This window comes from Electrona antarctica (genome assembly GCF_951216825.1).
Source record: "Electrona antarctica genome assembly, chromosome: 9".
Classification (NCBI taxonomy): Eukaryota; Metazoa; Chordata; class Actinopteri; order Myctophiformes; family Myctophidae; genus Electrona; species Electrona antarctica.
In genome coordinates, this window is record NC_136790.1 from 30,116,951 (window position 1) to 30,134,371 (window position 17,421).

A 17,421-nucleotide genomic window follows, 5' to 3' on the forward strand; every position below is an offset into this window, starting at 1 on the left:
TGTATGGGGCGGGGGGGGGGGGGGGGGGGGGGGTATAATAGTCACTGTTGTTGATGTTATGTAAGCTTCCAAGTACTGCATGTCAACTCACTGAAATGTCTGTGGGCGCTGCTTGGGACCTAAACTGAACCGAGGTTCAATTAATTAAAGCAAAAAACATCCTCCCCATGTTCTTCCGGCTGTTTGGACTGCTTTCCAGGGACAAGCAGGAACATTGGCACCTAGACACCAAGCTGCAGCACTGGAAGCATACAGCCTTTATAACACAGCACAATGAGCAGTATATGGGGGGTCTCTTACATAACATTAGGATGGTACAAACTGTGTAAAAACATCAATTGCAAAAAAGGGCTTGTAGTTTAGACTATATACCTACATGTATAGTGTAAAAGTCTGTTTTTATACTGATTCCTATTTCAAAAGTCCAATTAAACTTCATTACTTTTCATAACACACCACTACCACCATTATGTTCTCACACCAGACACCTGTGCAGCAACAAATCATTTTGTACCTCTTTTAAAAACCCTGTCAATCTCCCACACTTTGAAGCACTTTCTGTTTGTCCGTTACCAATGCACTGCGGATTAATACATCATCACAGTGAGCCGGCCATTCACACTCATTTCAAAAGAGATGACGCAAATCCCTGACCCACCGGGTGCCCCATATGGCTCAGAGCAGCAGCAGCTCTCTTGGACTGCAGCTCTCTTACTAATTTAAAATCTGTCCTGCCAGCTATTTTCGCTGTGCGACACTATCACACAACAAAGTATAAAACAGGCCCCTCTCCATTGCATTCAGTTGGCAGATATGCAGGATATGCAGAGAGATCCGGAAAACATTTCCCTCTCTGTACATCATTCTGCACATATTATACTTTTCACAATGTAAACTTTGGTCACCCCTCTGCTGTATCCTGCATGAATTTGATATTCTGAAATATCGGACGATGTGTGTGATGATATTCTGCATCAAGTTCATACTTCTTCTATTTGTGCAAGGCACATCCAATGTAAAATTAAATTATCCATTTAACTCCAATTACTGTAACTCATCCAGCAACAAATGCTGGATGAGTGAGAACTTTCTCAAGCTAAATGAGGATAAGACAAAAGTTCTCATAATCGGTTCTAGTGAGCAGAAAGAATCAATAATAAGCAGACTTGGCAACCTGACTGTAGAAAGTAACAGTACAGTAAAGAACTTGGGGGTCATTATTGATTCTGAATTGAATTTTAATTCACACATTAATCATGTTACCAAGATTGCCTTTTTTTCACCTTAGAAATATTGCACGAATCAGAGCCTATTTGTCATTGGACGATGCAAAAACGCTGATCCACGTCTTTGTTTTTTCTCGGCTTGATTACAGCAATGCACTTTTTTCTGGACTGCCTAAGAAAACAACTGACAGATTACAACTTGTCCAAAATGCGGCAGCCAGAGTTTTAACTAAAACTAAGATGAGAGAACATATTACTCCAGTTTTAGCTTCACTGCATTGGCTTCCGGTTGTTTGATTTTAAAATGATTTTACTTCTTTATAAAGCTCTCAATGGACTCGCACCTTCCTATCTACACTCTATGTCCCAAACCACACTTAAGGTCTTCCACTGCTGGCCTCATGCTCGCTTTGCAAGAATGGCAACTAAAAAATACAGTGAAGCAGCTCACTGTATTGCATTACTGCTATTATTTTTAATGTTTAATGCCTTGCTTTTCTTTTCTTTCTTTCTCCATTGCTCTGTAAAGCACTTTGAGCTGCATTTTATGTCATGAAAGGTGCTATAAAAAAAAGTTTTATTAGTATTATTTGTGTAGATTTGACAAAATTGAGGCTATCCAAAATATATGCACGTTGACCCTGTGTTGCTCGGCCCCTGCTACTTAGGCCTACATATACATATGTTTTGGTTATGCCAAGCTTCCTTGCGTAGATATTGGACTGAGATCTTTGACACTATCTCAGAGAGTGTTGAGATACCATTTGAAACAAAACTGCAATGATGGCTATTTGGGGAATTTCTCCCCCTTCTCTGTCACCACCGAAACACAAAACTCACTTGGTGGCCTTTACCACTCTCTTAGCTAGGCGTTTAATTTTGATGAAATGGAAGTCCTCTGCTGGAAGTCCCCCATCCTGTCTTCACTGGATTAGAGATGTACTCCACTTTATTAAATTAGAAAGAATTAGAATCACCTTGAGAGGCTCTGTATGTAAGTTTGAGGAAACCTTGGTCAGAAGTAAAGCTGATTTCTGTCAGTTGAGAGAAAGTGTTTCAAAATGTACAACCAAATTAATAATGACACTCCACACAATCAGAATCCATGGAAACCCTTGATCCACAGCCTCACCATAAGAGCTCATCCTCACAACTGAAAGTTAGGCACCTTTGTATCAAACTATTGTGAGACTGCATTGCTTTTCCCCTGCCACTCCCTTCATTCAAGGTCAATTAAGGTAAACTTGATTGTCCACAAGGAAGATTTGGCTTGAGCTTTCACCCCTGCTGTATGTATTAATCATAGTATGATTAATCTAGCCTCTCACAACACATTAATCACTCGTCATGTATAATAAATAATCTGTTTTGACATTGTTCCATCTGCATACCTTAGACTTTCTCAACAATATAGACTATACAGTACCTGTTCACCTTAATGGAAACCACAACTATTAAATATGACAAACAAGAAAACACTATTTATCTGGTAGAACTTAATCTCTTCCCTCAAGTAGCCCTTTTGTTCTGGCAACAATGTATGATGGAAGCACTGTCTTTACCATAGACTGTAAAAGGTCTGTACTGAAGACCCATTATTGAAATTGAAAACATGGAATATACTTGGACCATGTCACATTTAATGCCTGTATGTCTCAGAACTGCCATAACGTCCCGTCCCAGTCTACAGGTATTAGTATATAGCACTATAGCTAAACCACTGACACCCCAATTTTGGGCATATCATTATAGGAAAAGAAAAGAAAACTCTGTCTATACTCTATGGCTCTGGTACATGGTAGCACACTCACTCACTCACTCTGACTCTACATAGCAGTCTGATGTATTGGACCAGAGTCTGCACTGCAGGACCGATTAGTTCATGTGGGCTTTCCAGCTCTAGATACTGTGTAAACAGTGCCACCTTGTGTTCTACATGCTACACTAATTAGTCAGAGGAAGAAAAAGCATTGGCCAAATGAAGTCATAGCCTATAAACTGTGTAATAGCAAGACTTGCGACGTCATTATTTATTATTTCCTTAAACATAAATACAAAAATAAAAATTAACTTGAGGGTATCTTTCTTTCATTTGTGTTGTGTGTGAAATACATGCATTTGTTTTAAACAGATGCATTTATGATGTTATATTTTCCCCTCCTTTCTTTTTTATTTATGTAGTGCTCTAAATAATCTATTTAATGACCCTGACGCTTTCCCATTTTTTATGCTATACAATCATTTCGATGCATATATTTACTTATATTTACTTTTAATGGTAATTATGGAGTAATAATTCTTATTTAATTTCGGTGCCCACAAGGTGCTCACCCAGACACCCACCACTGGACCTGTATCCCTCACGCGGCAGGATACATTTTGATTTTGGGCTTTAACTACTACTACTACTACTACTGTATGAATAAAGACACATTTGAAGGCCACTGTGAGTCATATTCCAATATCATTTTCCCAGCCCTAGAATGGCTGTGACATTCCATAGATAGCCATTCACAGCATCTTCCCTTTCCATTGGACAAGCGCCAAACCAACGGGACAGATCCCCGGAGAAGTGGGCGGAACACGGCTAGAAGGCAAACATGGCGGCGTCCTTAGAAGATGATTGTGAGGTGGATAATCAAGATTACTATTCTCTGCTCAATGTCAGAAGAGAGGTATGGATTATTCTCTGTTTGCATTGGATCTGACTGGTAACGGTACCCTTAGCTCTTGCAGTTGGCTTTGCTGAGATTGAATTGCGTTGGCGAATCGGTTGCCGGGGCCGGGGACACCGGCGCATCATTCCACTGTTGAATAATGATCTCCTCCTGCCATTGGGATGAGACTGAGTGGTTCATAGTACTAAAGGGATTATTATAGCTAGCTAGCATACAGCCAGTCTTCGTTCATATCAGCGTCGGTGATTCAGACAGTTGATGATTCAGTTGATATTGGGAGGATTCACATGATTTACACTGGTTTTGGTTGTGCTTGACCAAGCTGACCTTTGATTCTAGTTACTTACCTTGAGGTGAACAGCCTTCACCCTTCATATTAACTATGCATGATCCACATCTGCTGAAATACTAAATTGCAGGGACCTTATAGCCCATGTTTAGTTTAATCCTATGCATTATGTTTGCTTGTACACCTACTAAGCAAGCCTTAATGCATTGACTCATTTGAGCAATCCTAGATCTGATGCAACCGGGCAGGTTGCATGGCTGTACCAATAAAAGACAGCTTGTAGCAAGGATCTAGTAATGTTAGAGTTAGTCCACATGTCATGGTTCATTGATTTCCCTTTACCCCATGCTTTTATGCAGACACAGTGTAGACTAGAGAGAGACACAAGAAATTGAGAGATGACAAAGAGGGGAATGACCAGCCAATAAAATCGGGGATGTTGTGATTATGTTGCTGAAGCACAGTCTGGGCAGCTACCACTACTATACCAGGTGTACCCTTCTCGTATACGTGAAAGTTATATAAATGCTTCTTCCTTATTCATGTGACAGGCCACTCAGGAGGAGCTGAAGGCTTCCTACCGGAGGCTTTGCATGCTCTACCACCCTGACAAACATCGAGATCCGGAGCTTAAAGGACAGGCAGAACAGCTCTTCAACCAGGTGCACCAGGCTTATGAAGGTATGGATGGACACATGCAGTACATATGTACATACAGGGCTGGGCAATATATCAATATTATATTGATATTGTGATATGAGACTAGATATCATCTGGGATTTTGGATATTTGTATATTGTGATATGGCATACACACACAGGCACCTTATATGACTGAAAAGCGCTGCCTACAGCGTCTTTCTGCTGAAAAAAACCCCATTGGTTTTAGAGGCTGCATACAGTGAAGTGATGTAATTTTCCGAACTTACCTGACTGTTAGCCGCAATTTGCAACTCTAGATTTTTTTATAATGGGATGAATCTAGAGTTGCAATACCCTCCATTGACTCCCCACTCATCCATTTGCGTTTACGATCTGCTTGTCTTAAACGACGTTAAACTCACCAACATTGCAGCTGTAGTCCAAGCTTGAATTATCCTCTTTCAATCTGCCGAGCTTGTTTTTCATAAAAATCCCCCGTAGACATGTTATGAGCTACTTTCTGTCAAGAAGAAGAAATGTTGGAGTTTGGAAGCGCTCGTTTTTATTAAGGGGTCGCGCTGCTGCCTCCTGCATTATGTGCAAATGCGAAACAGATGCATGCAGGGCCGTTCAGTGACTTACGACGAGTGACTTACACCAGGTGACCATGCATCACGCTCTATGAAGTCACAGCAGATGCACAGATACCAGGGGGGGATGCACTGTGGGTTCCTCTTCTCCATCAGAGGAGGACCACTCTTCTGCATCAGTCCAGAACACATCAGCAGGAGCTGTGTGTTCACTTGATTTGACTTCTCCACCAGGAGGAGCTGTGGGTTCACTATCTGTGATATTCCTTGTTTTGAGAACATCCTTGGTGAGGGGGAGAAGCTTGGCACCCGCCGCCACAATATTATCTGTTGCGCTATCTCTTGACTCTATGTTGTGGAACAAGTTGCTGAAGAATAATTTAACCCCCAGCTTGTTTAGGTGTATTCCGTCTACAAGGAGGTGCCTTCGGTCAAAGAAAAAATTGTCAATGAAATTGAATGATTCTTCTGTGCATTCCGTTGAGAGCCATTTGCTGAGTGCATACAGTCTGCATACAGTGCATACAGTCTCTCTAGATTCATCCCATTATAAAAAAATCTATGCACACACACACGGTGCAGCTCCACTCATTGTCATTGACAGAGAGAGAGATGTTTTTCTGCGCAGCTGTGAGGCAAGTCATCTCATATCAATTGCTCAAGCCACTCAGGAGAAGCATGCGGGACAGATGTTCTTTCCGTCTGACTAATGGACAGTTTTCTTTAATGTAGGACACACACACAGACAGACACACAGACACATTCTTTCATACATATACAATTTACAATTACAATTTAGGCATTTAGCAGACGCTCTTATCCAGAGCAACTTACACGTGTGATATCGGAATATATGCAGTATATACACACAAACATACGTTCCCACATACAGTAGATACATAATATATGTACTATATTTACATACACATGCATGCATAAAAATGAGTTCATACATTAGAGATACCTTTCTATTTCTTCCTTCTAGTATTGACTGATCCTCAGTCCAGGGCCATCTATGACCTCTTCGGGAAGAAAGGGCTGGAGGTGGAGGGCTGGGAGGTACGTCGAGCAGTCACTTCATCCCAAACCCAATCCCCTGTGATGCTGTTCCCATCCCCCTAACAGTACAGTAGACTATTCTCCCTCCTGGCGCCCAAGCTACAGTTATTGTATTACTGCTTGTTGCCTATTTTGATAGACACCAGTTATACTGTGCGGATGTATGTTGGTTACATGTTTATGTACAGTGTGTTATTTAGATAGACATATACTGTTTGATTGTCCACAGATGCTAAGATGCTACTGGACCACTTACCCTGTCGTTTGTTGACTAGCCTTCATGCAACTTACCGATTTTGCACAAAGAGTTGTAATTGTAAATTGTTCACTGTATACCGTAGGTGGTTGAGAGGAAGAGAACACCGTCTGAGATTCGTGAGGAGTACGAAAGACTGGAGAGAGAACGAGAAGAGAGGAGATTACAGCAAAGAACTAATCCTAAGGTTACACACACACACACACACACACACACTCAGTCCATCGATGTCGAAGATGATGTAGCTTCCTTGTGCTGTTATGTGTTTGTCAGTGGTTATCTTCGCTGATGGCGATACCACGGTAGATGACTATGAAGTCCTATTCTGTCCAATTCCTTCCTCCATAACTCACCATATTCCAGTGGCATGAGAAAAGACAAATTATGAAATAAGATGCTTTGTAACTACAGTAGCACAGCAGTGTTACTGCTTTGAAGATATAGGGCTCCATCTTGCGCCACCCTTATCCCTTCTTCCTAAACGTATTTGCCATTTTTTACTATTTTGAAAAACATTTTAAAATAGTTCAACTAGCCGATCTACATCGAGACATTGTGAGCTTGTAGATCGGCTATTTGAACTATTTTAAAAGGTTTTTTAAAATAGTAAAAAATGGCAAATTAGTTTAGGCATAAGGGTTAAGGGGTGGCGCAAGATAATGCCCATAATGTCATAATTCTTATAGTTTTCCACTCATTTGATAATTTTGATTTGTCACACTAATCACTAAACCCTCCACCCTGCGTTCAGGGAACCATAAGTGTGGGCATTGATGCGACCGACCTGTTTGATCGTTATGAAGAGGACTTTGAGGAGATGCCAGGAGGAGGCTTCCCTCATATTGAGATCAACAAGATGCACATCTCCCAGTCCATAGAGGTACACATGCACACTAACACAAAACAGACCCTTGTGTGTGCATTTAGTGTTTTGACCTGCATGTGTCCTGCACCCAGAGACTTTTAAAAGGTACTAGAGCTGAGCTCCTGTGTTCCTTCAGGCTCCGTTGACAAACACAGACACATCGGTGCTGTCGGGTTCTCTTTCCACTCACAATGGGAATGGAGGAGGCAACATCAACATGACTGTACGCAGGGTCACATCAGCCAAGGGCTGGGGAGAGGTATATTCACGCACGCACGCACGCACGCACGCACACACACACACACACACACACACACACACACACACACACACACACACACTAGACTGACGAATAGAGAAAATCAGCTCTAGGTATTGTATAAACGACGTCATCTTGTGTTCCATAATGCTGGCATGCTGCACTCATTAGTCAAAGAGCATACATCAGGCTAACAACATCATTACCTATAAAATTATCAAAATATACATGGAGGTCTTTCTTTTATTTATGTTGTGTAAGTGTAAATACATAAGTACATACAGCTTGTGTGTGTGTGTGTGTGTGTGTGTGTGTGTGTGTGTGTGTGTGTGTGTGTGTGTGTGTGTGTGTGTGTGTGTGTGTGTGTGTGTGTGTGTGTGTGTGTGTGTGTGTGTGTGTGTGTGTGTGTGTGTGTGTGTGTGTGTGTGTGTGTGTGTGTGTGTGTGTGTGTGTGTGTGTGTGCAGCTGGAGTTTGGTGCAGGAGACATACTAGGACCGTTGTTTGGGTTGAAGGTATTTCGCAACATAACGCCTCGGTGGTAAGACCCAGTTCTTTTATATGAGAAACATCAGACTGTATTACCACTTTGTATCATCAAACACTTGGTATAGAACTGTAATCTAGTCTGCCACTTTGTTCACTCTTCTCTGTCTTTCATCTAATTCTCTTTCTCCTCTCTTCCTCCCACTGCTCTCTGTCATGTTGTGTAGTTTTCTGACAGCACAGTGTGGCATGCAGTTCTCGCCTCGTGGTTTACGTCCTAGCTGTTCCCTGATGACAGCTCGCCACCTAGACCAGAACACCATGGGCTATCTGCAGTATCGCTGGGGACCCAACAGCGCCATGACGACCAGTGTGGTCCGAGACACCAAGACCAGTCACTTCACCCTGGCCCTGCAGGTACCAACCTGCTCTTCGGGAGCAATTAGGGGTTCAGTGTCTTGCTCAAGGACTCTTCGACACTAACTCTGGGGGAGCTCCAAGCGGCCACTCTACCCCTCAGCCACTGCTGCTGCCGCCACACACACACACATAATAAGTATTATGTTGCCGCTGCTTCAGTGCTGTACAAAATCTATACCCATCACTGCCACATGGAGTTCCAGGCTATGCTATGGCTATCCGCCATATATCCGATGTCGCCTTTGGGTAAATTGTTAGATGACAGTGAGCAAAACTATATCTCTGTCTTTTTATGCATTTGGTAACCAAAATTTTTTACAAAAACCTTGTTGGATCTGAGTCCAGATCCCAACCACGGAAAAGCACACACTTCCTCTGCTTTCATTGCTTTGCTGGACGTTTAGAGCTCTCCACCTATCAATGCGTCCGTTCCGTTGACATCTAAACAGTGGAGGACGGTGACAAAGTACATTTACTTTTGTAATGATGTACATTACATTGCATTTTGCCTTTTCTTTTGTCCTGCCTCCTTCCAGCTAGGGGTTCCTCATTCCTACTTGATGATGAGCTACCAGTACAAGTTCCAGGATGATGACCAGACCAAGGTCAAAGGATCTGTCAAGTATGTCTGTGTCAGCTGATTCTCTCTTTTATGACAGAAGTACAACAGGACCATGCCTAATTAATCCAAATAGAATTTTCAATGATATCTGAACTTCTTCATTGTTTTCTGTATAGATGAACCAGCAATGCAGCAACAAAAAAAAACGCTTTAAATGAAGCTGTACTGTATTTCATGTTCATTCTCTCCATTTTGTTCTGTAATGTAATGCCTTGTTCCCTGGCAGTGTTAATGGTCTCCCTCTTGCCGTGGGTTCATAGGACAGGCTGGTTCGGTACGGTGGTGGAATACGGTGCCGAGCGGAAGATCAGTCGCCACAGCGTTCTGTCAGCCACTGTCAGCATAGGCGTCCCTCAGGGAGTGACCCTTAAGATCAGGTATTCAACAACGCAGAACATGGAGTCAGTATTTCATCATCGTGGTCTGTATCTGTAGAGTGTGTTCCCCTAATGTGTGTGTGTGTGTGTGTGTGTGTGTGTGTGTGTGTGTGTGTGACACTACAGGTTGGCACGAGCCAGCCAAACATACCTGTTCCCAATCCACCTGACGGATCAGCTGCTGCCCAGTGCAGTGTTCTATGCCACTGTGGGCCCCCTGCTGCTCTACATGGCTGTCCACAGACTGGTCATCATCCCATACACACATGCACAGAAAAAACAGTCAGTACATCTCATAAGCTTTATCACACACACACACACACACACACACACACACACACACACACACACACACACACACACACACAGAAACAACATTCAGTAAATGTAATAACCTTTAATATAGCAATGAGATAGCTGTTAATGGCTGCTATTAATGTTACGAAAGGACAGGCCATAACTATTCCTGTTCTGTCTATAGAAGTGTCTATTTGTACGTCTCTAAATGTTTTGATGATTTGAACATGGTGGACCCTGTTGGAAACAAGTGTAATGCTTAATTGGGTCGTCCACTCACAGTTAACAGCCTTTGTATTGAGTTTGTGCTTGAAATGTACTGTAATTCTGCAAACTGTTAATAAATTCTTCAATCAATCAATCAATCAAACTCATTGTTGATGTAGACAGAGTTTTTACAACTGATACCAAAACAGAACAACCCTTCTTCAAAATCCAGATCGTAACTGGGTTGCAGCGCTGTCCAAAAACGAAGGATTTTTAAAATCAGTTTGAAAGAACTCAATTATTCAATTTGCAATGTGATTAAGTGATTTGAAAGTATAAGTCAAGTTCAGTGTAATGCAAACGGAGATGAACCCCAGGCAAAGTACTACTATATACTGTAAGTATAAGCATAACATGACTACTGTCTGTAGCCACGTTTACACAGTAGTCAGGATTATATAGTCTAACCCAGAGTCTATTCAATTCAAATCAAAACACCCAATGTAATCCAAACATTACTGTCCTTGTGTCTACAACACATCAACCACTCCAAAATAAAACAGAAGATAAGACAAAGCAAAGCATACCAGAAGATACAAGGTTGTAACAGTATTTATATAATATCTCCTTTGGCTGTGTCTGTATTTTTCAGGGAGTTGGAGCTACAGCGAATTAATTCAGCCACAGATATCGCCAAGAAGAAACAGGAAGCTGAATCAGCTGTGAGTTCTCTCTCTCACACACACACACACACACACACACACACACACACACACACACACACACACACACACACACACACACACTTCTCATCTTATCTCAAAAGCCTTTCCCATCTCCTTTGCTGTTTGTCAGGTTCTACTGATGCAGGAGTCTGTGAGGAGAGTCATAGAGGGGGAAGAGTCAAAGATGGGTGAGTGACTCACACCAGGTTTGGGAACAGAACTGTTGCCATTTTGCCACCAAACTTAGAAGAACTTAGAACTTAGAAGTCTTAGAACAGATTTGGTAAGCAGAAGGTCGCCAGTTCGTCTGGGAGTCATCAGATCGTTAAGCATTTCACACTCTTTTTTGAAATAATCATCGCCATAATAGTGTTTTTCATACTATATGGTTGATCGCCGACAATGGGAAGGGATGAATGGAAAGGGGACGAGGCCGGGACAAAAAAAACTATGGTTAACGGGACACATAGCCGGCCGGCAATCGCCGCCCCGGCCCCAGACGATGCATTTTGGCGGGGGCCAGGTAGGCATTCAGTCTCCCTTGGGGGGGGCGGCCTCAAAGGGACCCAGGCATGGCCTCCCGTGCCTGAAAAACGGGCACCCCCGTTCTGTTTTTCTCAATTTTACTGGTCTCGATTTTACTGTAACATATATTTCCATTCTGCTGATTCAAGAAATTTTAAATAAACCGCACTTTTGCTCACTCTCTCATTCTATTTTGTAATGTTTTTAGATCTCAATGGAGATATTTTAAAATTGCAATACATTTTTTGTTGCAGGCAAGCCAAATAAATATTAAACGTGCTAGATATCTAGAAACGCTCAGGGAGGCATCGGCAAGCCCTAGAATCGTGGCCAGATCTTCACGGTTCTGTCAGCGTGCAAGCCGTGCAACAAAAAGGTCACTGACAGCATAATCAGAGGAAATATCTTGCAGTGTGTAGAGCTAGTTTACAAAATGCTGTACCCCCAACTGTATTTACTTTCCCCATTTTCAACAGTTATTATATTTTGACACTTGCTTTGGCAATGTATGTTTTATCATGCCAATAAAGCTCCATTGAATTGAAATTTAATTGAAAAGTTGTGTAGTAGCTGTAGCGCCTAAATCCCTATATTAGGTGCTACTGGCTGCCGACGGTTGAGGATGCAGTTTAGACGTGTGCTGTGAAGAACTGAGGTCCAGAATGTTCGTTGAGTGGATATTCAATTATATTTACCGTACAAAATCCTATACTTTGAATGCAAATAACATAAATAACAAACAGTCAAACGTGGTGAATGCAACAGTCCCTATCTGCACAGTCAGAAAACAGTTTGCCTCCTATCAGCAACACCTGCAATTCATTAGGGACAGGGTTAAATACCCTCCCTGTAACTATGGCAACCTAGGCCTTGATTGATAAACTGGCATTGGCCTGTAGTGACATCACAGAGAAGATAAGGAGGCTCAAATGGCTCTTACACCAGCCCCCAGTTGCTACTGGTGTGAAAAACAGAGCAATTTTAAAAAACAAAAAATACAAAGAGCCATTAAAACCCAAAATGCCATGAACAAACCAAAATACAACATTTTAAGCAATAAATCATTAATTTCAAAACTCAAACTCAAGCAGATTTTTAGAGAGGGGGTGAATGAATGTCAGAGATCTGCTTAAACTCAGGCATGTTCTGCTTTTATCCGTTTTCTTTCTTGAGCTCTCCCATCTTCTTTTTCTCCCCTTTCTTGAGCTCTGCCATCTTTTCTTTCTCTTTCTTTGGCTCTGCCATTTTCCTCTCTTTTTCTCCTTTGAGCCTGTAGCTGCCATCTTCTTGGCAACAGGCTTCTTGGCTTTCATCTTCTTGGGCCCTTTAGCCGCGGTCTGGAGCAGAGTGTCTTTTGCTACCAGGCTCTTGACTGCAAGCTCAGCGCTGCTGGGGCCAGTCTTCTTGGGTTGTGGAGCTGCTGCCTTCTTGGCCTTGGCTGGAGCTGGAGAGAAGGATGGCCTTTCTGCTGGAGCTGGAGAGAAGGATGGCCTTTCTGCTGGAGCTGGAGAGGAGGATGGCCTTTCTGCACTAAGTGGCCCTTTCACCACTTTTTTGACAGCTGATTCTTCAGCCAAGCTGCTGCTGATCATGGCATCTTGCTCTGCCTGCATCTCCTGTGGCCTCTGAGCCCCAGCCTGGTGAGCAAGCTCCTCCTCCACATGTGTCCTTGGACTCAGAGCCTCAGCCCCATTGTCTTTGTCACAGTCATGAGAAGCAACACAATTCTCACTATCAAATATGACGATGACGACATCATCATCATCATGGAAATTCGGACCATACAACCACCCGTCCCGTTTGGCTTCAAAATACCTTTGTCTATGGTAGTCAATTATCTTCTGAATAGGTACTGGAGGTTCATCATCCAACCAGTCATCCATGTTACAGTCTTGTGACTCTTGTCCAAAACACGCAAAGTCTGTTAAAGTTTGTTCAATGCATTGGACTTGTCACTTAAGTTTGTAACGGTGGGCGGCGGCCCTGTGCCACTGAATCATACGACCACACACTTGAATCAGTGTTGGAGAGAAGCGAGCTCCGTGCGGTCCGGTCCCGATCACCACTGCTGGTGCTGGTGCTGGGCTGGCTGCTGCTGCTGCGGTGGTGCTGCCGACGTCCCCCGGTGAGCGCCCCTGTAGCTCCGGGTTAAAATCGACCACCTCCCAAACAGCAGCTGCTTGTAGACGATCACTCGCTGCTGGCTCTCCACCGCAGATCCGTCCACTCCACGCCAAACACACACACACGCCCTCTCTGTGTGTACTGTGTCCACTGTCCAGTCCAATCCAAACGACCCCGTTGGTTTCCCTTGCCAGTTTATCAATCAAGGCCTAGGTTGCCATAGTTACAGGGAGGGTATTTAACCCTGTCCCTAATGAATTGCAGGTAAATGTAGCGCCTAAATCCCTATATTAGGTGCTACTGGCTGCCGACGGTTGAGGATGCAGTTTAGACGTGTGCTGTGAAGAACTGAGGTCCAGAATGTTCGTTGAGTGGATATTCAATTATATTTATTTACCTTACAAAATCCTATACTTTGAATGCAAATAACATAAATAACAAACAGTCAAACGTGGTGAATGCAACAGTCCCTATCTGCACAGTCAGAAAACAGTTTGCCTCCTATCAGCAACACCTGCAATTCATTAGGGACAGGGTTAAATACCCTCCCTGTAACTATGGCAACCTAGGCCTTGATTGAAAAACTGGCATTGGCCTGTAGTGACATCACAGAGAAGATAAGGAGGCTCAAATGGCTCTTACAGTAGCCTTAAGCAAGACATCTTAACAGCTCCCCCAAAGCAAGCACTCTTCATGACATCTGAGCAGCCATCAGCCGGCTGAATCTGAAACAGAACGAAAAATGATCTCATTGTAGCAAAAGTAGCCAATCTACAATCTCACAAGTCACAACGTATCGCTTTGACATAGTGTTGAAGGGTTACAGTAGCATGACCCCCCCCCCCCCCACACACACACACACACACACACATGCTTGCGCATCATATGCTATCAAGATCTGTCTGTGAATATGTAACTTTATGCCTTTTTAGGACTGATTATCCTGAATGCCTGGTATGGTAAGTTTGTGACAGACACCAGTCAGAAGCAGGAGAAAGCCCAGGTCATTGATGTCACGGTTCCTCTGCAGTGCTTGGTCAAGGACTCCAAACTCTTCCTCGCTGAAGCATCCAAGGTGTGTGTGTGTGTGTGTGTGTGTGTGTGTGTGTGTGTGTGTGTGTGTGTGTGTGTGTGTGTGTGTGTGTGTGTGTGTGTGTGTGTGTGTGTGTGTGTGTGTGTGTGTGTGTGTGTGTGTGTGTGTGTGTGTGTGTGTGTGTGTGTGTGTGTGTGTGTGTGTGTGTGTGTGTGTGTGTGTGTGTGTGTGTGTGTGTGTGTGTGTGTGTCACATTAACCTGTGGCTGCGTTAACTGAGGTTTATATCTCTGTTTGTAGGCGAGGTTGCCAGGTTTCTATGACCCGTGTGTAGGAGAGGAAAAGAGTCTCAAGTTACTGTACCAGTTCAGAGGCGTCATGCACCAGGTCATCTCTGCAGATCTCGAGCCCTTACGGATACCCAAACAATGTCAGTATGAAGCCACTGTAAATCCAATTACACATCGTGTCATCAGATCACCATGTTTAAGTAACTGCAGTCTAGTTGTATAATAATTAATGTTATGATTATGTTTTGATTTTGTGAGCACCTCTTTGAAATCTAAGAGCACTCTGGTCGCATTTGTTCTCAGTTCTAGAATTACTTCTGCCTCCATTCCTTCTATCTGGTCTGGAATTTTCATCTTTGTCCGTCTCTCACTCTCCCTCAGCTCACAGAATTGACTCGGAGTCGTAGGAGCCCCATCGATGTTGGAACGCCAGAGGACAACAGTCAGTATACTGAAGGACACAAGGTTAGGAATGGAGGGGGAAACGGCCAAAGTGCGCTTCCTCTCCTCTTGACTTTTTCCCCACCTGGTCTTCGTGAATCCGTTTTGAGATCCTCTACTCCTCTCTTTCCTGTGTGCCGCCTCCCAGGGGTCAGTCAATACAGGAGTCAGCCCCGGCCCGGCCTTTCTAGAAAGTTTGACCTACGGTGGCCCCAATTCCGCTACAGCCAACATGGCTGTCCTGATGTCTGTCATATAAATGTCTTTACAGCCTGACGTGATGACTCTTCCCACTGAAAATAAGTTAAAAGTGTTACATTACCAGTAAGTTAAGACATGTTTTGTATGAACAAATTATTTCTGAAATAGTCTTCTCACATGAAAAGTGCAATGTTTATCCTGTATCAGCCAGTTGTGTTAGAAAGGTACTGTGGCAACTAGCATACTATTACAGTTAATGCCTTGAACATGCTAATCATTGAGAGCCAGCATCTCCTTGCCAGATTGCATGATAAAATGAAGCATTGTACCTACACCAGTGGTTCTCAAACTGGGGTCTGTTGACTCACAGGGGTCCTTAAGGGGGGTCCCCAGCGAAATATAAATTAATTGGAATGGCTATTTACGAGCCGATTTACGAGCTCACAACGCATGGCGATGCAACACGTATGTTGTAGATCAGCAATTTCAAAAGATCTTCAAAAATTGCAGGGATAAAAAAAAAAGTTATATTTTTGAAACATTTACACTAAAACAAAATTGCATGGGCTCCCTGGCACAGAATAGTTTCAGATGGGGGCCTGTGGCCAAATCCAAATTAATTTGGGGGTCCTTGACATGGAAAGGTTTGAGAACCACTGGCCTACACTACCTCATCTCATGTTTTTAGTTTGTCTCAACCTAATTTATGCTGCCTTGAAGTGACATGTCTGCTGCTCATATGGGTGCCAGTGTGCAAGACTCAACACTGGCAATGTGTACAGTATGTTCAGGAAAGAATGTAAGCTTGATAAGCTATAGTGAAGGATTGAAACCTGAAGGCTTATGTTGCTGTTGAAGTGCTGTATCACTGACTGGTGGTAGCCTCTCGAATCGATGGAACGGACATGAGACTTAATAAGAGCATTTTACTGATACATACATACATACTGTACATACATAGTATTTGTAAGAATTTATTTTGTCGTTGAATCACTTAAACTGCCATGCCTTTACTTTTGTTGTTCCCTGTTTATTTTATTATTTGTAATTGTGAAATCTAAATTGCGTATGGCACATGAGTTTTCTTATAGCAGCCTACTGTATAGCTGCCAACTTTAAACGTTTTAACAGATCATCTACATTTAGCTGTCTACTCACTTATGGTTGAGCCATAGTCAAAGTCCTACTATTAGATCAGATTCGGATCTTAATCTGGATCATTGAGACAACTGAGCATCATTTTATGAAGCACTTTTTGAGGTAATGGCAGATGTAGGCTAATATTGGAGCTAATTATGAAATGTACTCTCTTTTGCACTTTTTTTTTCTGTTAAATTGGTTCTGAAGTCGTGTCAGAACTCCCAGGCTTCGTTTAAGTTGTGAGAGCTGTTGAGTTTTACAATGCCCTCTTCTTTGGTATTTGTGGCCACCTGACCTGTCTTTCCCTCCTGAACTGATCCAGTTTGTGGGATTTGGCTAGTAGTTTGCTCTAGTTTTGACCATTGACTGTAGTCCTTTGGTTAACCCTGTTCTGGTGGCACTGAGAAAATTAAACCAACTGTTACCTATTGTTACATTCCTGCACTGAGCCAAGTTCAGCCAACTGATGTAAGCAACACACAAGGAGACTCCCTCTCGCGTCCTGTAAAGATGACAATAAACATGAGCTGTAAGCAAGTCAAGCAGCCTGTGGTCTCTCTCTCTCCCATTGTTAAAGATATGACAATACACCTGAGCCAATCAGTAAGATGTAATTTCATTTGAATGGCATTCTAAACAGGATGAACTTTGATGCTTAGAAGAAAATACCCAA

The 17,421-nt window shown here is 42.8% G+C and overlaps 1 protein-coding gene across 4 annotated transcripts; it reads left to right on the top strand.

The window, feature by feature from the left end:
* Positions 1-3,767: 3,767 nt before the first annotated feature.
* Positions 3,768-17,290, top strand: LOC306929570 (dnaJ homolog subfamily C member 11-like). Of its 4 annotated transcripts, XR_013790810.1 has the most exons (17): positions 3,768-3,901; positions 4,745-4,874; positions 6,410-6,483; positions 6,825-6,926; positions 7,491-7,619; positions 7,741-7,863; positions 8,329-8,402; positions 8,575-8,764; positions 9,304-9,389; positions 9,650-9,766; positions 9,893-10,048; positions 10,923-10,992; positions 11,126-11,183; positions 14,577-14,719; positions 14,977-15,106; positions 15,348-15,431; positions 15,556-17,290. XR_013790810.1 is itself a non-coding variant. In XM_079510150.1 (16 exons), the coding sequence occupies exons 1-16, from the start codon at positions 3,827-3,829 to the stop codon at positions 15,371-15,373; spliced, it is 1,683 nt and encodes a 560-aa protein (XP_079366276.1). In that variant the 5' UTR covers positions 3,768-3,826; the 3' UTR covers positions 15,374-17,290. The 4 variants fall into 4 exon arrangements, 3 of the variants coding, with proteins under 3 accessions (XP_079366276.1, XP_079366277.1, XP_079366278.1); XM_079510150.1 differs by having other exon boundaries at positions 15,348-17,290; XM_079510151.1 differs by having other exon boundaries at positions 3,768-3,856; positions 15,348-17,290.
* The last annotated feature ends 131 nt before the right edge of the window (positions 17,291-17,421 follow it).

Bases quoted from the DNA above. Each gene is read 5' to 3' on its own strand.
- LOC306929570 (XM_079510150.1), top strand. From the start codon at position 3,827: ATGGCGGCGTCCTTAGAAGATGATTGTGAGGTGGATAATCAAGATTAC. The intron at 3,902-4,744 runs GTATGGATTATT...TTCATGTGACAG, and splicing joins TGCTCAATGTCAGAAGAGAG to GCCACTCAGGAGGAGCTGAA. The intron at 11,184-14,576 runs GTGAGTGACTCA...ATGCCTTTTTAG, and splicing joins GGGGGAAGAGTCAAAGATGG to GACTGATTATCCTGAATGCC.